Below are 24,499 nucleotides of genomic sequence, written 5' to 3' on the forward strand. Positions count from 1 at the left end.
TGATCAGCAAGTGGGGCTTAGATGGTAGCACAATTTATTCCGACAGTTGGAAAGGTTATCAAACAAAGAGAATAGAAGGATTCCTACTTGCTAAGGTTTATCATAAATACAAATACCTTAGCAAGTAGGTATTTGTATACATTTTATTAATCCTGATACAGGAGTTCATAATACACAAACAGTTGAGAGAATAAGGGGCAGTGCAAAATGGAGGAACAAAAGACATAGGGGAACAGCGAGACATCATTTGGAATCATCATTTTATCAGAGTTCAGATGGCGACAACATCTGGTGAAGGAAAAGAGACTGTTTTGAATATATGTAAAACTCTATATCGGCCCACTTTCCACCGAAATCCGATTGACTACTTTGATTTTAAATAAAGTGTTTCGAATTTTTAGATTTTAAATAGAGTGTTTTATTTCATGATTTGTCGCAAAAATTTTAGGTGTAGATTGGCGACACTTAAAAACCGCCAAATCTGTTGCTGCGGTGGCGTTAATACGTAAGTATCATTTCGTGCCCCAAAAAACATTTCTGCACTGCTAGCTTATTTCTTCTAAAATAAAGTAAGAAGTTTGAGACGACGATTATTATCCGGCATATTTAAAGTTTGCAGAAAAAAATCACAACAGAACATAAGCAACTGCTCATTCAAGCTCAAAACATTGAATGAACAAGAATTTCTACTTCTCGGACGAACGATATCGGACAAGTGAAAAAACAATTGCTTGAACGATCCGGCAATGACATTGTCGTTCACACATTTGTCGTCCGATTTTGTCGGTATCGTGTCGTGTAATGAAAAAGCGCCTAAGTAGTAGTTTATTCACGCCACACTGGAGCTGGATAGCACAATTGGCTATTGGCGATGGTCTGGGAAACATCACTTATTAGTCCCTGGGATAATCCACAATTTTAATCCTCTGCGGAGGAGATGGCTTGTCCACTTTGGTAACCCAACGACATACGCGCGAAGTCGAGCTTTCTTATGGTAGGACAGTTTAACGAGGACGGATACAGTTCACCCTCGGACACAATTATTTTTAACCAAATTTCCTCGTTCCGGCACAGCATATAAAGTAGCATTGAGCACCAGAAATATTTCCCTGAAATTTCTTTTACAGCATAAAAATTTCAGAAAAGTCTCAGAACGTTCTCATTTTCTTCTTAAACTAAACTAAAATATCCACTTTTCTGAAATAATTATTAATATCTTGCATTTATGTTTATGTAATGTATCTTATGAATGATATAAATATGTAATAAAATATTACAGAAAAGTTTAAACTGTACTTATCTAATTATGCTACAAATGAAAGTGTGTTAGTTCTGAAGTTTTGTTTTAATGTTTTTGCATTATTTAGTATTCCTCTTATAGAAAAAAAAACATATCAGATTTGTTAAGGTTTCAATTATGCTTACAGCAAAGTTTATATTTCAATGATTTAGAAAGTAACGAAAAAAATTTGTTTTAAAAAGTTTTCTGCAATGCATTAAATAATTCAAGCCTATATTTCTGAAACAGATAAAGGACTTTTTGTGTTGTCAATTTAAAAAAACTGTTTAATATAACTTGCTACGTATTATCATTATTTTGGACTTATCACTATTGAATTTTTGCATATTATCTTTCTTTTAATGCAGGGAAAAAAAGTGTTGTCGAAACTACCAGAATATGGTAAAATTTACCGTGTTTTTGGCTCTATGGGAGCATCAAAAAGTTCAGTAATTTTTGCAGAAGCACTTTTCTAATGATTTTGGTAAAATCAAGAATAAAATATGGTTTTCAGAAATCGTTTTTTTATGATTATGGTTTTTAAGAATGGTTTTATTTATTTTTACCAAAATGTCATTACCATACAGTAAAGGAATCATCAGAATTTTTTCTCCGTGTAAGAAGGTAGAATGCTCATAATTTTAGAGTGTTTGTGTTTCCGACCATAAGAAAGTTGAAAGCAATAAAAAACAATAAAACTTTTTTTGCGTTGCAGCTTATAATTCTTTGTAACTGCTAATTAGAAATGAAATTATTTATTATATAGAGTAGCTAAAATAATTAGATGGTATTGTACTTACCTACACACAATCCAGAACATTCGTCAATGTAAGCATTTCCACCACACACACCTTTACAATCTATTCGGATATTAATATCACAGCCTTTTTTACAGTTTACCGAATAGTTTTTAGGAAGGTTTGTGTCACCACCTGTACAGTATCCACACTCATTCTTGGAAGCGTTATGAAAGCCCAATGCTTCACAATCTGTAGGAAGAAACAACAATAAATTCTACTGAAGATATAGCGCCGTTGTAGCACAGTGTTTAGAGAATTCGACCCCGCTGAGACCCATCACTTACACTGGATATACGAACTATTCATGGGGTATTGAGCTAAGACATACTTTTACGCTTGCGGTGCTCTCTTGTCAAAATGAAAGGCGCGCCTTCATGATTTAAATCGAGAAAGTAAGTCCATTCACTGGTGAGCTTGGCTTGTTTAAGTGTCATTACAAACAGCAACAACATTGAAAAAATAACTACTGATAAATGATAAAGAAAGCTCGATTGCTATGTGATGAAACAATTTTCAAATGTTATTATACAAACCATGGGGAACAACACAACAGTAATCAGTTTAATTAACGAAATAATAGTTTAGTTTAGATAGTACGGTAAACAAAAAAGGCCGTTCACACGCGATAAATTAAATCGCAAGAGTTGCAGTTCACAAGCATTCCGCATCAGTTTGATCAAAGACATTTATGCATTTTGAGAGAAAAGACGCTTGCTTAGCACAAATTTTAGATGTTTGTTTTAGTTTTAGCTGCAATTTCCGTTTTAATAAAATCTGTAAATAAGAAAATTGCTAATTTGTTTAAAGGCAATATAGACTGGATAAAAAAGTTAAAGTAGTTAGGAAAGTTGTGCTTAACATTATGCAGGCAATTTAGACATGATGGTATGGAGAATGAATATTCTGTTTACATAATAAAAACTAATGATGGTTATAAAATGAAGAAAGTAGATAAAGAGGAACTGATCATTCTTGGTTTAAATATATATATNTATATATATATATATGAATTTAATTTCAAAATTTAAGAATTAAATTTATTCAGGCAATGCAACGAAAAGTCGATTGCTCGACAGAAACTAAATAAAGATAAAACTTACCCGACAGTTCTTTTGCATCTCCTAGAATTCGACTGGGCCATCCAAAACTATATATAGGATTGCCAACAGCTTCAAGTAGTTCCATTTCTTCTGTTTGAGCGTTACACTGTTCTGAATTGATTAATATTAATAACGTCCAGCACATCCAAAACATAACTTTCATGTTAAGTGACGGCGCCTTTTTGATATTTGAATGGTTTTGGCATACTTTTAACTGATATTCAGACTTATTTGAATTATTTTGTATCATTCGGGGTACGTTTTAGGGTGTCATCGTTCACGTTTCTTCGTAATTAATGTAGAAAATAGTTTGCAGCATCTGGAAGGCAAAAAAAAGTGATTTTGAATTAATTTTTTTCAATAGTAAAATATATGTATATAGTTTTTTATTTAAAGAGGTACTAATGTTCTGTTGCGTAAGAGTTTTTTTTTTTCGTAAATGTTACATAGTAGTATTACAAAAACCCTCGAAACGTTTCTGAGGGCAGTTATGGTGTATGCAGTTTTCAAAACGTTTCTGAACATTTCGGAAACCTCTTTCTGTTATATTCAGAAGCATTTTTTCCCCCTCTAATGCTCACCTGTGTTAACATTCGCCAATTCAGGCATTTACAGGGCGATTTTGTTGACCTCTCTTTCAGGGGCACCATATTAGGTGGGCCAACGTCGCTCCCGCAGTGAGGACAGATAGTACAGAGAAGGAAATAACATCCATGCCTTGCCCGGGATTCGAACTCAGAACCTTTCTGACGCAAGGACAGTTCCCTGTCCCCTACACAGGCCGGTCGGCATATTCAGAAACATTATGCAGTGCTTTAGAAATATTCTTATTCATTTTTTTTGCAGTTTCGGAACTTATTTTTCATTTCTTAAAAGTTTGAAGCGTTCCTTAATATTTCACAAATCTCTTGTGGGTCTAGACTACCAACATAGTTAACTGCCATCTATCAAAAGATATCCCAAAATAGAATCGAGTTAACATGTTTTACAAACTAGTGAATTCGAATTTAATAGTAGTTGTAGCGGTAACTACTCTACACTCTGAAACTGAATGGGCGTCCATGCGAATTAGATTTCTACTTTTGAAATGAAAGAAATGTTTCTCAATTGATAGCAAACATGATACTAAATGAAGTTCTCTGAGATTTTTGGAAACATTTTCGTCGAGCCAAAATTAGTTTCTGAAGTATTTTACAATGTAGATACTCTCGTATCGTTGATTTCAAATCTGTAATCGGTTCTAATCTCCGATTCAGTTTAAAATTTTTTTTTTTTAAATGTTATTTTAGCCTACTTTTTTGTCAAAATGTACAAGTTTAAGAACTTTATATTTAACTGGGGGTCTCGTAAATGTTTTGACAAACTTCTTGGGAAGTTTGGAGAATCTAGGAGAGTCTTCGTCAGGATTAAAACTATACCGGAACCCACGCCCGGAATTATCATCATACGATGCTAGGGGAGCTTCCCTATCATGAACTACTTCATCATGTGCTTTTAAACACGCCACAATGGGAGAAGCGCCCCTAGCTGTGTATGAAAACTCTTCCGAGGATAGTTGTTTTCCTATGCACTTTAAATCCTGATGATCTGCCCTAACATCTGTAGAAGTTTGTCGCAATATTTACGTGATTCCTTGTCATATGTAATGTTATAAAACTTGTACATTTTGTCAAAAAATAGACTAAAAATTCTATTTCAAAAATTTGTAGCTTTAGGAGTAAAAAATAGTTTCAGATTTGAAATCCGCAGATACGAATTAGGTAAGATCAAGTATTTGTGTAAATACAGCTAACAAATTTGTTCTTCAGTGTTATTCGTTTTCAGAAGTGCAATAATCGCCCTTCTGTGAAATTGTGCCAAATCTTTATATTTTTCTCCAGCGTCAAGAGTCTCCAATTATATTTGGAGGCTTGAAAAACTTGCGTTTAAAAATAACAGCAAGCAAAAGGAAAGTTGAAACTTTCTTTTTGCTTGCTGTTATTTTTTATGCAAATGTCTGCAAGCAGCCTAAGTATATGTTTCATACAACATAATAACATATAAATAGCTGCGAAAGAGGTCACAAATCAATATAAATAATCAAAAAGGAATTTATTTTGGTTTGTTGTGACCGTTCAGTTTCAAACAATAATCGAATCAACAATAGTTAATGGTTTTTTGAATCCAAGGCAACAACAAAGTAAAAAAAATTTAAACTTTTAAAGTCACACAAAAGCATGAGATACATTGGCATTTTTCAATACTTTTATGATTTATGCTGAATGTTTTAATTAATTATAGATATGTTATGTTCTTGATTACTGTATTTCCCAGAATTTCTCATTTTGTTTTCGCCAAACTAATGACAACAATTGAGTATTTAAACTGACAAAACTGTATTTTTTATTTTTGTAGGAATTAAGGCCTGACATCAACTTTGATTCTCTGCCAGCTGTTTTTAAATATTTTTACACAATCAATGAGAGTAATTGAAATTACAAATAAACAATAATAAGTTTTTTTGTTAGGTAACTAATTAAAAGAAATCACGCAAAAATTGCAAACTGAAATAACTCTAAGCTTTAAATATAAAATATTAAGTGATTTGTAAATAGGTAGACTATATATATATACATAGTTAACTGCCATCNATGCATATATATATATATATATATATATATTGAATAATTTTTTAAACATTTCCGGCTCATGTAAGTTCATTTGATTTCGCTACTCGCTTTTTTGATTTCATTTCATGTTTTATTCTGTTTTTTCTTTATATTTTATTTTCTGTTTTTACGTGATATTTTTACTTATTGTGTTCTATTTTATTTGTCGTAATTTTTTTGTAAAATTTCTTGAGTGCTCCTCACACTACTGTATTGATATATTTTGCTTTGGCTATATTGATATAACATTAGAAAGCACTCTTTTTTTGTGTAATCGTGTTAGTTGATAAAAAAATTATATCCTTTATTTTCCGGTTTTTTTAAATTTTTTTTTTTGAATTTTGTCTATTTTTTCGGATTGTTTTTTTTCTTCCGGTTTCTTGTTATTTAGTTACATTTATTAATATCTTACAGACAGCAATATATCTTATTTACATTTGCTCAAGAAAAAAAAATAAAATAGAAATTCACCAAATTTTGAATGCCAGGAAAATGACATATTAGCTTAGAGATTAAACAAAAGTCATTTTAAGCTAATAGTAAGTAACTAAACTTAAGCTTTTGCATTAGGTGGACAATGAATTGCTTAAAGTAATTCTTTTATCACTGTAGAAAGAATCAAAATTGCTTTTGTTGTTGATATGTACAGAATAAAACTGTGTATAATAATCAATCATTAAGTTAAAAAAAATAACTATGATTACATTCAAGCATATTACAATCTTACATAAACTTGGTATTAGGTTAATATTTGCTTTCTTTCCTTACATTCAATTGTTTAAAAAATTTTCTGGTAACTGTTTCAATGTCCTGGCATTCATAAACCGGGAAAATGACAACCAGGATAATGATAATTTGCCATTATATAGCATTTAAATTTACTTTAAATTAGCATTTAAGCCTGAGATGTTTACATTCCGCAGAAAACAACAGGATTTCTTGAAATAACTCAGGTAAATCTTTGAAGTTTACGTTATTAATGATTTCAAGAAGACAGGAAAGTGACAACATATAAACCTACTCACATTGAAAAATTCAGATTCTTCTATTCAGAGTAAAAAAATACATTGGAAACAATCAACAATCAATGCTTCACTTGCTTGTCTAGAAGAAACTCAATTGCCCCCCTTTAATCACCCACATTTCCATAGAAAAAAAAGGGGAAAGCGTACGGAAGAGAGTAAGGGAGTTTTCAGGTATTATTTATATTTCAAAACAAAGCTTTCTGAGGAAAAAAAATTGGATATTAATTTTTTCGAAGAAGTCTAATTTTATAGAACTATTAATCTTTTTTCTCAAATTTTTATACCTTATAAATGTTTATTTTTAAGTCATTGGGTCCTCATTATATTGCAGCTTTTAAACAATAGAGTCAGGCACTGAATTGCCATTTTGATTTGAAGCTAAGTCCACCCTTCTTCTGATCGATGTTCAGTTGGGAAGTAAAGGAATTTGGGGCGTAATTCTGACCGTTATTTTAAAATTAATCAAGAAATTATGGAGACCTAACCTCCCTGGCTGTTGCAGGTATGTATTTCTTTAAACACCAGTATCAGTATTTCTTCAAACGTCAGTAAAAGTGTCAAAACATTTGTTTTCTAAGTTTTGCTACTATACATATTTTATTAAACAGAACTTATTTTATTTTTACTTTATTGTTTAGTAATTGTAAGAAAAGAAAATTTAATTTGAAATTTTTCGTTTCTTCTAACCTCTATTTTCTGTTTTCTAAAGATTATCATTTAATTGAAACCTTTTCATGATTTTCCTTGAGTTTTTAGACCGAATTCAGATTTTTCTGGTGTGTGGTAATATTCGATACGGCTATATCCATGTTTTTATTGTGTTTTGTTATTGCTGAAATTTCTAAATTTCTGTATTCGTTGCTAGAATATTAATTTGAAGGCACAAAAAAGGCCGTCGCTAAAGACAGCTGAATTGAAAAATCACAGACAGTGTTTTGAAGTTTGTTACGAACGTGATACGCCTTTCGTTTTTCGTATAAAGTTTGATAAAAATGAAATCATTTTCTTATTTTTATTCTTCTGGCAAAACTTAGTTTATAAAATGCTTGCTTTATTTTCTTATTTTCGTCTTCATAATTTTGTGTTTCCTTAGTGTTATAAAATAGGGGTTGTTAAAATTTAAAAGATTGGCCGAAACTAAAAAAACAATCAAATTTATGCGATGTGAGCAATAACCCTTAAAGATAAAACATAGAAGAAAACACAATAAAAATCAAGATGTCTTTGTAATGGAGTTTCACATACCTGTTGCAGGTTTACCTTGGGATGTCTAAAGTGCTGGAAGAAAAACATGAATGTTCTTAAAAAGGACACAGAATAAATGAGTTCTGGTTGATCAAACAACTGTTCGTTTTATTTCTTAACATCAGCAGATGGTTTGTTAACTAGGATTATAGTAGAACATGACATCGAAGGGGGGACAGCCACAAAAAAAAAAAACATCAGCACACTAACTTCCGGCATATGATAAAAAAGGATAGGCCATCAGTGGTGGACCAAGGACCGCTTCTTCAAATCACATGTGGCATTTTCATACCACAACTTTCGAGATGTAACCAAACTCATGGAACGCGGGAGTGGGATGCCGCTGGAGTCATCTTTTTTCAAAAAATCTGCATGGCGAAGAAAAGGATTTCATCACGGTCGAGCTCGACAGCTCACAAGCACCCATGGGGGGGTGTAAGAAAAGGTTGATGTTTACTTCAATGAAAAATTATGCACGATGAAGATCGCCATGAAATGTCCGCATAAACACCCACGAGAGGGTGTAAGAAAAACCATGAAAACATCTCCGTCTCTCAAGGAGAGGAGGGGGTAAAAATTAAAAATCCCTGTTAAGGGTTCGTGCGTTTGTTTTGACAACTAAATTTCGAATGTGCCCGCTCCCAGAAATGGGCGGTATTTAAAGAAATAGCTAGAAGTGGAAGTTAAACTTCCTAAAAAGCCAAAAAAATCGAGCTTAAGGAGCGAACTGAACTGAGTTAACTAACCCCTTAAATTTAAGCAGAATTAAATACTAACGGCGACCGTACCGTAACTAAAAACATGTGTTGACATCAAAGGTCGCCGACAGCTTTTTTTTCAAGAAAAGGAGTGTCTGAGGAATGTGCAAGGAGCTTCCTGGGGAAAATGTCCTCATTGCGCTAACGCGTTAAGGGGCGAGAAGAAAAAAGATGAAGACAATAAAAACTGTATCAAAAATTATAAATTAAGCCGAAAAATTAGTATTTTGATTAATAAAACGGGATATTTAGAAATTAGGCTGTGACTTAATGTCACACTTAGATTACGCCAGAAAGTGTTTCAATTGATGATAAATTTTGCTCGTTCCATTAAAGGAACAATTTTAACTAATATTGTCAGCTGACACAAAGCTGCATTTGGAATTAAAGAACTCCAGCTTGTCGGAATTGCAAAAATTTGATAGACGATAAACTCTATTTGACGATTAAATTAAGTACCAAAGTTGTAGAGGGGTATGTCAAAGTCAAGAGTGTGGGGAAGTAGAAATTCAGTTGAAGCACTGACTCAAAGAGTAAATATCATATTGGAAATATTCAACCACAAGAACATAAATTTTGACTTCTTTTAAAAGGTCTTGATGAGCAGAAGGATAGTCTTACACTTATCGTGTTACCTCAAGAAATATGCAAATACCCTTCAAGATGAGTAAAAGATGCCACCTAGGTGCTTCAGTCAAAATAAGAAAAATATCACTATACGAAAATAAAAAAGGAGCAATCTTACTAAAAAATAAAACCGGTCGCATAAAATTTTGAAGGAAATAAAATAGTTTATGGTAGTAAAAGACACATACTACAAGAATTTGGCCTGATTGTAAAGAAAAGTGGTTTGCACAAGGGTGTACCACAAATTTTAAAATCCAAATAATGGTTCGTTGTCATCGTGTTAATAACATATCATCATTACAGACTTTCTTTAGAAGAAACATGGAGCATTTAACTTGACTGATGCAACCGTATTTAACTTCAAATAAAAAATCAATGATAATAAAGAAGAAATTTTGGATTGTTAAACTGGACTCTAGATAAAAGATTAAACTACAACTTTGGTACAAATTGTATTATAAATTCGGCTTGTAGAGGTCAAAAAATAAGTGAAACGTACATTCGTATCAAGTCAATACCTCGATACCAAGGCAATATCAAGACAATACCTTGATCAAGCACAGAGCTCCAGTTAAAATTTCAGCACACTGATTATGACATCATTTTTATTTACTAATTAAATAATTTAACGGTTTATGACTTATTTGTCCCAAAGTGATTGACTTTTTAAAAGCAATGCGTTACAGTTGCATCAAGATAAATAAGGCTACTCTTTTTTTCTGTTAAAAAAGGTATTATGATGTCAAATGATACACTAACATCGAAACTAACAACTTAACATTGAGAAATAAAAAAAATTAATCAGAAATCAAAGATAATGATAAGATTCAGACCCCATGCTATTATGAATACCGTCAACTCCAGCGAGTTACTTCCCTCAAAAACACTATTATTAACCACTGTATATTTCCAGAAAGAATTGGTTTTTAATTACGTATCATTCAACATAATTGCAAAATATCTGTCTTGTTATGGATAATAAAAAAGAGAAGCACAAAATTTGCCTCCATTTTCAATAAGTTTGCCAAACTTTTCGGATTCTCTAAATATGAACGTAATTTCTATTTCCAGTTTTTATGACTAATTCTTGTATGCCGCGTCACGTGAACCATTGTTATAAGATAACAATGCTTGAAAAATCGCGTGACGATGCATCCTTTGCACGAACCACTTTATTAATTAATTTATTTTGAATTGGAAAATTTAAAAGAATAATAGCAGCTCGCATACACAAAATTAATTAATAAACTAGTGAATTGTAATACAAAAGCAGTGGAAGTGTCGGTTGAGCTACAGTCGTCATTAGTCAAAAGTTTGCTCAAAAACAAAAAAAAATATACAAAAAAAGAAAAAAAAAGGCAAAATTACATTTAATTACTAAACATAGAAAACATTAAAAGTTACATTTAGAATCCTATCCTATTATTCATATGTAAAGAAGAGTAAATAAATTTATATTTTTTAAATAAAAATGTTAATTTTTTTATTTACAAAAAATTGAAAAGAGTTAAAAAATATTCCGTGTACTCGGATAACTTTTTGATTTTTATGAATGAAATGAAATAGTTCGAAAGAGACTACCTAAAACAGCGATGGAGAGCTTTTGCCATTTAAATTTAATTATTATTAATTAAAATCTTGCCTTTAAATAATAGAAAGATTTCACAAATTTACGTTAGCTTCCGTATGCAAGATTTCAAGTAATTGCGCTTGCGCCTGTGAAAAAATATCAAACTTAAGTAAGTGAAAATAAGAGATTTTGTCAAAATCCGTGAGTTAAAAACCGCTGATGTACTAGTAGTGGAATATCATTTTAACTTCGACCACAAAATCAAAACAAACATTTATAATGGACGTAGACTATGTCTTTAAAGCTGTGGCAAACGATACAAGATGCCTTACGGTACGTAAAATTGTGGTTCTGAGAGCAGAAAAATTTGATAGATTACAGATTTTGATCAATTCAGCGATAAAGAATGTAGCTTATTAATATTATTATTAATATTACTGAACTTTTATTGATTATTTAACTTCTTTTAACTAAATTGTACACTTAAAATAAATATAATTTTAAAATAACGTAAATGTATTTAGTTTCTTATTGCTATTGCTATTAGACAACCGTAATGTTAAACAAAAACCATTAAAATTATTTTTTTATTGAATGAATCAATTGTTGCAAGATCGCATGATTCATTTCTAAATATTATTAATACAATTCTTCCAATTCGCATTCCACGTCCATGTTTTTAGTTCGAAGGTAGGCTTAAATAGAAAAAAAAAAACATTGAACAGCTATAAACAGCCTGCTTGTAGCTTTGTTTTTTAAATCACGCCAAATTAACGTTAAGATGCGTAGCATCTAAAATAAATGCGAGTATGCGCAGTTGCTTCAATCTTATGTACGGAAGTACGTAGGACTATTTATCATTTTCGCACCACTTGTTAATTTTCTTCTTAAAAAGCTATTTTTAAAACGTTATCCCTTGATTTTAAACATATTTATATTGTGCAACTATATTTGTTTTTCAGTTATTAACTTTCTTCAAATGAAAATCTTATGAGCTATATTTTAAAATATCTCAATTTAATATTAAACTAAGATAAAATGTCCTAAAGCATGCATTCCTTATGGTAGGCATTAATATAAAATTGAAGTAATTAATGTTATTAATGTGTATTAACACGTTTTCAATTGAATTTTTTATAGCATGTATCATTAGATGTATCAATATAATCCAAATTCTATTATTCATGGCCCTTATTTTTCACTTAAAAATGTCATCCTCTATGTTGGAAAACCGACACGTGAAGCAACATTTTTATTTGATCACGTGAACTATTTTTAAGAACTGAACCGCAGTGTAAAATATCGTTTGAATTTTGTTTAATCTTTAGAACAAGGAAATTATGTTTGTCTTTATTAATTTTTCTCTTTATTTTGTTAAAAGTATATGTGATCGTTATAAAATGAATTTTTTAAAATTAATTCTACACACAGTTTTAATTAAATCAGCACTAAATTTTTTTTATAGTTCGCACAAAAATTCTAAAAATTCATATTAAGGGTGATTATTAAGGAAGATCCTAAATCTATTACGGTAAAAAATATTACATATAGGGTAAACCAACCAGTGAAGGAACGCTACCTAGTGAAGGAACATTTCATATATATTGATTAAAAATAAGAATTTGAAAGTTTTTCTTTAGATAGATTGGTAACAATAGCTTACTGCCAAACAATAGGAAGTCATCTAGCAATGTTTTGGATTACCTGGTCCCATAGACTTCTCTGGAAAATTTTTTAAATTTCTTATTATCTCTGCAGCACCTTTTTCTTTGAAAAAATTATAAGGTGAGTGTTGGTATTTATATGTTTGAAGTGGAATTAATTGCATGTAATGGTTTTATTTTTCTCACTGTGAAAATAAGAATTCAAAATATAGTTATTGAAGTCACGTTTTATTTTTTTCAAGAATCATTGCATAATCAAGTACTGAGATAGGGGGGTGTTTATTCACTGGATCACCAAACGATGAAAAACCAGTGAAGGAACAAGTGTTCCTTTACTGGGTTTTTCCTAAGTTAATGAAAATGAAAAAAAAAAGAAACTTTAATTTTTTTGTACCTTTAGTGAAGTTTTGCATCAAAAATAGGCCAAAAATACAAAAAACAACTTCTAACCAGTGAAGAGAACAGGCATGTTCCTTTACTGGGCATAGATTTCCCAGTGAATGAACAGAACGTGTTAATATGTTGACACTTTACTTTTCAATTCATGATTACAAGAAAAGTTAACATTTTCCAAGTATTTGTATGTTATAATTTCAAGAATAGGCTTGTTTTTAGATATTTGTATGGCATATAAATTCATAAAGAGCATTAAAAAATAACCAAAATTAAGTGTTCCTTCACTGGGAAATTTTGTGTTCCTTCACTGGTAAGAGCTGTTCCTTCACTTGGTCTTCTTACTACTTGTTATTTGAACCTCCAAAACTTTACAACAATATTATGTAAGTTCTCAACAATTTTTTTACATAATTTGCAATTAGTAGAAAATATGTTGACACAGTCATTTAACTAAAATTACGGATTTTGAAATTAATAAGATTTTTTAAAAGGAAAGCGAAGCTTAAGTGTTCCTTCACTGGTTAGTTTACCATACCTTTATTTTTGCAGCAGTATTTATTTAATTAGAGTGATTCAGTGATTTTAATGTCAGTATTACTGTAAAAATTGTATCAGTATATCAGTTTTATTATTCCCTAACATGTTCCGGTAAAATTGAATTTAATGGTAAAAAGTACCAGCATCGTGAGTGTCTGTACAGTGCACCCTGAGTGTCAGAACTTTTAACCGTAATTTGATCCGGAATTTCTTACAGTGTAAAGCACTCAATTTTTTTTTAGTTCGCACAAAAATTCTAGAAATTAAGGGTGATTATTAAGGAAGATCCTAAATCCATAACGGTAAAAAATATTACATATACTTTGAACAAAAGTAATTTTTTAATTATTTTGTCCAAATGAAGGTATGCTTTGCGCTATTTATTTATAAAGCTAAACAGCATGAATAAAGCACGTGAATTTTGTAGAATTATATGTGCTTTCTTCGCGCTAAGCTTTATTCAATCTTGTGCGTGCTATGGAATTACTTGCATTGTAGATCTCCCTCTTCCTACTAATTGAAAATTTGCGCACACTGTTCCAAAAATTTACAGGAAGTTGAGTACCGGAAATCATGATAGCTAACTTAGTCTCATGATTAAAATTTAAAGGATGATTGTCTATTTCACGGAATAAAGACACTCCCTCGTGATGTAGTGTCATAAAAAGATGTTAAGATTACAATTCTCAACAAAGGGATACTGAATACCAAATGATAATCATGAATATTCAGATTAGTTAACACTCCTTTTGTAAATCGGAATGGCGACCGTCTTGAATGAGTTAACTCTTCTTTCATGGCGGGTCATTTATCTGTTAGAGATGGTAATTCGGTGGTCGAGCCTGGATGAGGTAGCGTGATTGTGCTATGTCATCTGGGAGTAAGTGACCGTTTTCCTTGGTGCACGCGACGCTGTGAGATATCGATTTCAAAGAACGATGAACGGTATTTTTTTCGAACAGTTTCGCTACACAGTGATTTCTGGAAATTTGATGATGAACTTCTACTTCATCATCTCATTTCCTGGAATCTATTATATATAAGAATATATATAAAACCGCTTTTATATATTAAACTACAAAAACTTGTAGGTTTAAACTTATTAAAGTTATTGATTAACTAGTTAAAATCTGACATGAGTCTAAATTTGTAATACACTATTTGAATCACTGTTTAAAATTTATAATATCGAGTAAAACTGTATTCCAAGATACTTTAATGAGCGAAGGAATAAAATGTTTTGAGAGTTTTTTTTAGTTTAAAGTGGAATTATGTGTTGAAATAAATAGAAGTTTAAGTGGAATAAACAGCAATTCTTTCCACAATTCTCTCAAGAAGTAATTTTTATAGAAAACATACTATTAATTGAACATTGAGATCTTTTAAATTTAAAAGTAAATTGTGTAGGATTATGGTATGCTTGATTATTTATGGATATGTATGTAAAATAATAATAAAAAAAAGTTAAATCACATAATCTGGAAGTCCATTTCTGATCACAGAACGGAAAATTATATGAGCGTGCTCTCAACACGTTGCTCTTTCGTGCAGAGTTCCATTTTCAATAAGCCCGGAACACATCAGCTTCCCCCTGCATTGCTTTTAATTAGTAATATGGTAACACTTCTTTTGCGCATATTGCTCAAAATTCAACTCATAGAAGACTTTTTGTACACCTTTTATGTTTAATTATGGAAAAATAATGTATTACCCATTATAACTAAGAAAATTCAACCAATCATCATAAATGTTTTTTTTTTTTAACTGAAAAAATTCTGGTTATTAAAATGCACTTTTTTTGGAAAATATCTTAATAATTTCTCTGAAGTTCCTTCAAAATTCATTTTAAAGTCTCTTTATTTGTGATATTATACCTTATACAAATTCCTTTGACTTTAGAATACTAAAGAATTTTTTTTTGTCTCCACATATTAAGCATTTTTTTTGTTGATTATTTCTATTCAATATATCTTGGAACTTCAATCGAGTTATTTTTGTTTTCATATTTATTCCTGTTTTAATATCTACTAAAATAAAGGATAATACATTTAAAGGTAAGAGGTTAATGACTCTTTGCATCGACTTATATTGTGCTATAAAAGCCAAATAACTATCTCTTAAAGCAATGTTCAGTCCTATAAAATCTACCATTAGAAAACGCGTTAAAACATTCTAGAGCAGCATAACACTAGGAAGAATGATTAACAAAAGAGTCCACTTACATTAGACATAATAGGGAAATCGTATATAAAATAATTTTTTTTTCTTCCGCCAAGCTGGCAGTAGTAAGACCTAGATAACATTGCCATTATTCTTTGCCGTTATATCCTGGATATTATAAATCGCCTTTTGAGTCCTTAGGGATTTTTCAGTCATCGCCCCTAATGCTCAAAGAGTATTTTTCCATCTCGTTGCCAAGGAAATGTCGATGAACCTTTACTTAATTTGTTGATGAATTGGGCATTCACAATATCTATTCTATTAAATAAGCAGTAATTAAATTTTCATAAAACGAAAACTAAATAGTTTAGTGGTTTCCTTGATATTATTTAAAAATTAAGTCAGAAATAAGTTATTGATTTAAACTTTTTCTTTCCATCTGTAGAAAAGAAAAATTCCGGTAAAAATAATGATAAAAATGATTGAAGCTTATGCGGAAAAAGAAAAGGAGCATTGCAGTATAACATGCTTTTCAGAAATTGATAAGGCGTGTGATCTTTACTGGGTGTATGGAATATATAACTATAAACTCTTTGGGGAGGAGAGTGTATCATAAGAATTTTTCAAGGCAACCCATAGATGTAATAGTAAGGGTAAAGTGATAGCAAAAGTAGAAGATCTGAAAGGATAGTTAGATTGTTTTATGGGAAATATTTATGTGTACAAATGGCGTACTAGATAAATAATATTTATAATATGATAGACAAAATATAATTAAAGCTTGCACTGTAAGATAATAAACAATATTTTTCTGGAAGCGCATGCTATGGTAGTTTTAATAGAATTGTGGATAAGTCAGTCTAACACGTAAGCTCTCGCCAATGAAGTGATCAGTCTGTTTTTTGAAATCTAAGTCTGTTTAGGACGGTTTTTTTTTTTGTGGACACAAATTCCCTTATAAGGATAAGGGGAAGGAACTGGGTGATAAAGCACCAGTGAATCTCACAAAGTCACAGTGCGGCTAAACCAAGAGAATACAAGGGCTAGTTCACTCCGCTCTTAGAGCTGAAGCTACGATTTCCCTCCTCATGACGTCACTGTGTCTACAGATCTCGGAGATCGCAAGCAAAGATATGATAACTTTGCATCTTTCTCTTGTAAAAATAAGTTAGACTTTTTCTGGTTATTAGCCTTCAAACTTTACGTAATTAACACATTATTTCCGTTCATAAACATAGTTCAAAAAAAACTTTCTTGGTTATTATATTAAAAAAATACCATTTTAAACTTATAAAAATGTTTTGCTAGTTGGTGAAAATGACACGATAAATACTTTATTTTAAAAAGTTCAGTTTTAACTTTAACTATTAAGAAAAATGAAGGCATATATCGACACTTTTTTTATCTACATATTCTTTTATAAAGATAAGTTAAGTTAAATTTAGAATCCCTGATTTTAAAATATGTCGTTAATAGCAATTTGTTCATACTTAATCATTAGGAAACATCAACCTTAAACGCTAATTACTGAAACAAAATAATAATTTAGGTTCATAATGACATTAGAAATTTTACAATTGTTTATAGACATTTAAATTTACGATGATATAATTTATAGATATTTAAATTGAAGAGAATATAATTTTTAAAAAAAATCATAAATATTTAGAATAACTACATTAAAAAATATGTTATGAAATTAGGAGAATTTCAACTATATACTATATATTTTATTTATACTTTTTACTTACATTTTAATTTTCTTTGACTTTATCTATTTTTTAATTCTTTTCACCTGCCTTTCTTTATGAAGTAACGAGGCGGTTTCTATTTAGATAATGAATTTTTATAAAAGTTCTTTACGACAGAATAAACGTATTGCTGTTTTATATTAACTGTGTCATTTCGGAATCCATTCTTTACATAGTTGTTCATTTACTTTAGGGAACACGCGAAAAATTATACTTTTTCCTTTTGTTTTTATATCAGAATTTTTGCAAGTTGCAATCGCGCAAACTGGCATTTCGATAATAGTTTTAAATTCTTGTAAATTCACTGCAAAAACTGAGGAATGTCATTATAGAAAATAACATATGTCTTAGAATATCTCGCAAAAAGAAATGATCCAATATTAGTTAGAGCTAGTAAGGCCAAACGCTCCGTTCTTGAAGTAAAAGTGCGAGCTTTGCGCCAAAGTGACGTCACAGAGTGACGTCAGAGGATCGGCGCGGCAAGAGATACTTCAAAGGAGTGAACCAGCCCTTCTATTCGCTAAACCACATTGAGAAGAAAAGTATTGTCAAAACTACCAGAATATGGTAAAATTTGTACGAAAATTTTTCTCTCCGTACATTTTAATACTTGAATTTAGTGTTTGAAAGGCTTATAATTCTTTAAGATCTTTATTTTGAGAGCTAGTCATACTTTTAAAATTCAAAATAAGTTCAAAACAATGTAAACAACAATGTCTGTCAAGTAGCGCTCACAGAATTATTTTAATTTACGCAAGAATTTTTTAATTGTAACAACAAAAAAAAACTTATGCAACATCTATAACAATGGAAGCTTTAATTTCAAAATCTACAAATTTGAATGCATTCGAAAAATTAAATTGAACAGTTCTTAAGAAATAAAAATTCAAAAATAGTAATTCTTTTCCTGGCATTTTTATGTTTCGGAAACCATTCAAGTAATTCAGCTAAAATTTCAGAGAACATAATTTAAAATCACACAGTTTAAAAATATTCAAAACTTTTTTTATACATTTCAATTGATAATTTTTTTAAACATTGTTGAATTAAATAATACAGTTGAAACTATTTTTTTTGCATAACGTTATCTTCGGAGTCAACGAGTTTTATACACGGGTTAAAAATATTTTAAATAATTTTATTAAAGAGGATGTCTGAATATCTCCCAAAATTCCAAAGTTTGTAAATAACTTAGATAATTTTTAGATTACACCTCCATAACTTGAGAATCAATAATAAAAATTAGTTCCAAAATTATGTATGTTTGTTCAGAGAAAGTACGTTTTTATGCCTGATATATTTGCTTAAATTATGTTCTGCTCGATAAATATATCTGATGTGGAAAGTGAGCCACTTAACAAAGTTACAATACTATAAAAAATTCCAGATTAAATTATTAAATTACGATAAAAGTATTGGCCCTTTGGGTGCATCCATAAAATTCGGTTTATTGTAAAATCCATTTTAGCACAAAATTTTATACTATAATTTTTTACAGTAATGCTTATTTAATTACAGTGATTCAGTGATTTTACAGTAAATATTATTATATAGAAATTATGGTGTATCAGATATTTTTTTCGTAAAATTTTACGGTTAAAAGTACTATCTCCCTGACACTTTTACCGCTATTTGAACCGGAATATTTTACAGTGTATAGTAGGTAAATACCAGTTTATAGGATCAAAAGTTATTCTACGGCGTGAGTTTATTATTTTACTTCATTAATAAAGTGTACAATTATTGAACGCATATGAATTTGCACATTCAACAATTAAAGTTAAAGATAGCATCCGTAGCACCTTTACTAAATGCTTCTACCATGTTAAGGATTCGATCCTTATGCTAATACCTAGTATAGTTCATGCAAATTTTAAATTAAAATTAAGAGCTATTAAGCAATTAACATTTAAGCAATGAAAAGTTAAATTTTTTTCCTGGGTGGTTGAAACACGACAATTTATGAATCAAATAAGAGGGGGAATTAGATTAAAAGCTATTTAAAAAATATTTGTTTACTTTTTGTACTCGCACTTTAGACTAAATGTAGGCTAATGCTTATTCAATGTAAATAATTTTCCTCACGCTAGGTGGTTTGTAGAATTAAAAAGTGGAAAGTTTTATTAGAAATAAATAAGTAATTTGTATATGTTTACATTGTTTTGCACGGAATGTTTAAAAAAAGAGATGTAAAATAGGACAGTAAAAAATTAGTTCTTTTTGTTCGTAATTTTCAGTGAAAACAACTTTTTCAACCAGAACATGACTTTTCTTGTACATCTGGAAATTCGTGCTCATTTATCCTAAAACGACATCTTCAAAAGAATCTGTTACTCGAGGTTATTAACCCAAATAAAAAACGAGTGTTTTAATTGTTTTCACCGGAAATATATTTTTGTAGAACTTATCTTCATCCCTGTTTTAAGTCAATTATGGGTATATTAGATGGAATTGTTTTCATTTTAAGTGCTAAAAATATTAACCTATATGAATAAAGTTTACCATAAAGTTGTTAAATATGAATAAAGTTTTCTATAAAAATGTTGGAAAACGAGAAGCAATTAAAGCTCATTATTACTATAATTTTAATCTGCTTATTCAGCTGATGGATTCAAAGCATTTTCAGAATTCATGTTTATTGGTTCATATTTTTTAATCTACTCAAAACAGACAAGTTTTGGGATGAACGTGCCTTCATAAGACTTTTACAAGGGAGTTTGACACATTTGCGTTAAATAATAGAAATATCTTCTCCCGTTCTCAACAACAGTGGAAATCCGGCTTCATATTAGGATTTTAGGATTTGAAACTAGGAATTGTCCACAATGGATGCATGAGAGTTTAGATAATTTACACTCTATTCCATTCAATTAACTGCATCCTATCATTTAAATAAATAAAAAAAAGTGCAATTAAAAAGGAAGCCGTACGGAGAGGGTTGCAAAAATTCTTTATAACATATTTAAATATGCCACACTTTGGAAAACATCTTTCTCTCGGTGAGCATGAATTATTTACTGGCCGGTTGGAGATAGCGCAGTGGTGTTCTATTTCATTTCAGCGGGAGGACGAAACACGGAAAAGGGTGCAAAATCTTTCTATTGCCTGCCAAATTTGTGGATAACTCATAGAACCCACGGTTCTTATTTAATAATGTTCTAAAAACTTATATTGCACTTTGAAATGCAATAACTTTTTCCACTTTCTTTAAATAAAGCAAAAAGTTTCCAGGCAGGGATTTTTCGTTATTTTCCAGTTGGACATCTAAAATTATTCTGTTACTCAGAAGCAAACGTTTCTTTGTTAGTTTTAGCAAACTGATAAAACTGCTTGACATTTTCATTTGCGGTCGCATGGAGTTGATAATTCGGTAGCAATTTAAAGAACAAGGTTTTTACTGAGGAAAAGTATATTTTTGAGACACCCAAAGATGTTCTGTCACACGTAGCTTTTGAATCAAAAAATTGTGAACAGAAGAGAAATTTTCTCAAACTTGCCCGAAAAAGAAACTTTCGGTCTGTTAATTTGTTCTATAATTGCTTGTTTAAACTGTTTTAATTCATTGTTTTAAGTATTTAGGATAAAATGTATAATAAATTATGATTATTACATATTTAAATATATCCATTTGATTTGTATTTTTTTTTAAATTAATCAATGATAAGCTTAAATGAACAAATAACTTCACGACATTTTAAGTTTCTTAAAATTGAAAATGCCAAATTTTATAAGGATCTTTTTGCAGCAGTTGTAAAATGCGTCGAAACTCTATAGCGTTTTGTTTAAATGATTGATATGACCTGTCTCTTAACTGCTATTTAATATTGTTTTGCTAAACGAAATCGAAATTCCGCTTAATAAAATAAGATGTTTTTTAAAAGTAAATATTAAAAATAGACTTCGAAAGTAGTATGAAATGGAATATAGTTCAGTTCTCAATAAAAAAAATTATATTGCTGATGCCAAATATTAATTAATATAAGCATTGTTTGAACAATTTATTCATGAACATATTTATAGGTCAAAATTAACATTATTTTTATTTTACTTGATTGTTTCGTAAGTGACAAATAATAAATTTTAAGGACTTAATTATATGTCATGACCAAGTGTGGACAAAAACTTCTCTTATAATTTAATATTATAAAACAAATTATGCATCCATAAGATACATGGGTATATATTGTATGGTATGGTATGGGTATTATACATGGATATATTGATGCACCCATTATGTATCTAAGACATTATGTATCTTTTAGAATGAAGATAAAAGTTCAACATCACGAAAATAAATAATAAATAAATAATATCATAATATAAAAAAAAAACAAGTTTATCAATTTTTTTAGCAAATTTATAGAAATTGTCAGTATCAATCTCAAATTCCTTACGAAAAATTGCAACTTAGGCATTTGTTGTGACAGAAAACTAACCTGACTGTCTCAGCAGAGATTCGAACATGGCACGATTGTATAGGCTATCTCGATTTTTTGAGTTACATCTGTTTTAAAGAGATCTAATCTCTTGTGAGAAATGGATTGTTAGTATAGGAACTATTTACTATTATATTTCGAATGTTCATTACGTTTTGTTCTATAATTTGCTCGAAATATAAGACAAAAAAAAATTGAAATTTTTAGTAAAGAGAAGTCATTTCGTTTTCGCTTATCATTAAAACTGCTTCAATTAATCAATAATTGACGTTTACTTATAATAAATTTACCCGTGTTATTTAATCAAGCAGTTTTAGATTAGTTTGATAATTATGAATAAAAGTTATGAATAAAAATATTATGCACATAAATTTAATAATTTTTGGCTCTTCTAATAATAATATTAATAATAAATGTTCAAAATTTTGGTTAATTTGTAACAAAAATTTATTTCCGGTTCGTAATGCACTTCTAAAACCCTCAGAAAGAAAAGGAATGTCATGTAATATTTTTGGTTTTATTTATAAAAGAAAATACAATGATAATGTCAGAGGGACAATTATGTTCAGTCCAACTTAAACGAATTAATATAGTTTTATTAGCACTCAGAGAGTTTCGTTAAAATATTGTGATAAACCACGTGGATGAAACATAAGCAAATAAGAATAAACCTTTTCGACAGTACTAATAATATTACAAATTATTAATACTGTTCTGCGGAATAATTTGTTACCCAAAAATATATCGATATATTTTATTTTATTAAAAAACAATACTTTAAAAATAATTAAAATTATGAATTATGTGCTTTATTGATTACAGTTAAGTTTTGTTGCATATGTACAAATATTTGATCTTGCCAAATTCGAATGTGGAGATTTCAAATCAGAAATTAGTTTTGCTCATAAAGTTACAGAGGAATTTTTCTTAAAATGACATTATTAGCCTATTTTTTTTTGTTGTCGAAATTAACAATTTTAAAGACACTTATATGTACCAGGGAATTGCATAAATGTTACGAAAAACACCTAGTGTAGTTAGGACTCATCAACAGAATTAAAATTGCGTAAAAACCCATGCCCGGAAACGTCGTCGTACGCGACGACTAGGATAGCCTCCCTATTATGACCTGTTCAGCAGCACACAACGAAACAGTGAAAAATAGGAAAGTGCCTGTTGTGGCATATGACGACATTTCCGGGAATGAGTTTTAATGAAATTTTAATCTTGATGATGGTACCTTAACCCCTGAAGAAGTTTGTCGCAACATTTATGCGACCTCCTATTGCATATAACGTTCTTTAAATTGTATATGTCGGCGAAAAATAGACTGAAATGTCATTTAAAAAAACATCGTAGCTTGGAGAAAGAAACCTATAGCGGATTTGAAATCAACGATGTGAAAAAATCTAATATCCGTTAGAAAATATCATGCAGGAGAAAATAAAATAAATTGTTCCCCAGTACGATAACACAATTTCTGAAATCCTCGAAATGGCGGATTTTCGAATTTATTCTTCCATTCAACTTTTATTCAACAAATGAATAGGTTATTATTGTACCAAAGCTCAGTTCCGAAAGTTAATTTCGTCGTGTTTCATGAAGACAATGTGAAAGGGGAATTTCTCTGTAAAATGCGAATGATCTCACCAAATTAATCAAGCATCAAATACATTTTTAATAGCAGAAACAGTTCTTAAAAAGATCTTTAGACATAAAATAACAAACGCTTTAAGCAGATATGCTTTCTTAATACGTGATATCACTACCCAAACATTATCTTCGCTAGGAAATTAACGCTTCTCAGAATTTTCTTCACGTTCCCTTTTTCTGAAATTGTTTAACATTGGGCATCACGTCCCAGCTGTTCCCGCCTATTTTGCCACAAAAGATGTCATTTAGACAATGGCAAAGAGACCTCCTCAAAGCAAAAGGGTGGGGACCTCGAAGGTTAAAGCAATTGCTGGACATCGTCAAGATTTTCTGCTCTGTCTATGGATATGAAAATTACCATAGCGACCTGCAGTCAAACTTTGGTTTTCCTTTTGTGATTCGATTGTCCAGTTTGGGATAGAGGAGATATTTATTGGACATTATTTTAGTTATCTTAAATGTAAAGGCATGCGGAAACGTTTCAATGTATTTTTATTCTTTTGTTTGAACACCCTTTTCTTTTGTTGTATAATTTATTGATTTATAATGGAATGTTTCAAACTCTTTTATTTAAACAGACGCATTTTAAAAACAGATATCACATAAAAATTATAGAATTGATTTCTAAAATAATTTCGCAAACATAAAATAATAACACTTTATGAAAAAATTTCAGATGTAAAATAGTAGTTTCAGTTTTTTTAAAAAAGAATTTTAGGATTAAAATAATCAATTCAATTTATAAAATGATTTCTGGGTAAAAATAAAATTTTAAGTGGAAAATTATTTATAAGGTTTCAAATAATAATTTCACGCTAAACATTAATATTTGTTTCCATAAAATATATTC

The 24,499-nt window shown here is 30.1% G+C and overlaps 1 protein-coding gene across 1 annotated transcript in view; it reads right to left on the reverse strand.

The window, feature by feature from the left end:
- Positions 1 to 24,499, reverse strand: part of LOC107437428 (uncharacterized) — a gene marked incomplete in the record, with an annotated part of 88,316 nt that overhangs the window by 53,181 nt on the left and 10,636 nt on the right. Inside the window, 2 exon segments of the mRNA XM_071183391.1 lie at positions 2,080 to 2,268; positions 3,180 to 3,498. Coding sequence (XP_071039492.1) covers positions 2,080 to 2,268; positions 3,180 to 3,429 — 439 coding nt within the window.

This window comes from Parasteatoda tepidariorum, chromosome 7, assembly GCF_043381705.1.
Source record: "Parasteatoda tepidariorum isolate YZ-2023 chromosome 7, CAS_Ptep_4.0, whole genome shotgun sequence".
In the NCBI taxonomy this organism is placed as follows: domain Eukaryota; kingdom Metazoa; phylum Arthropoda; class Arachnida; order Araneae; family Theridiidae; genus Parasteatoda; species Parasteatoda tepidariorum.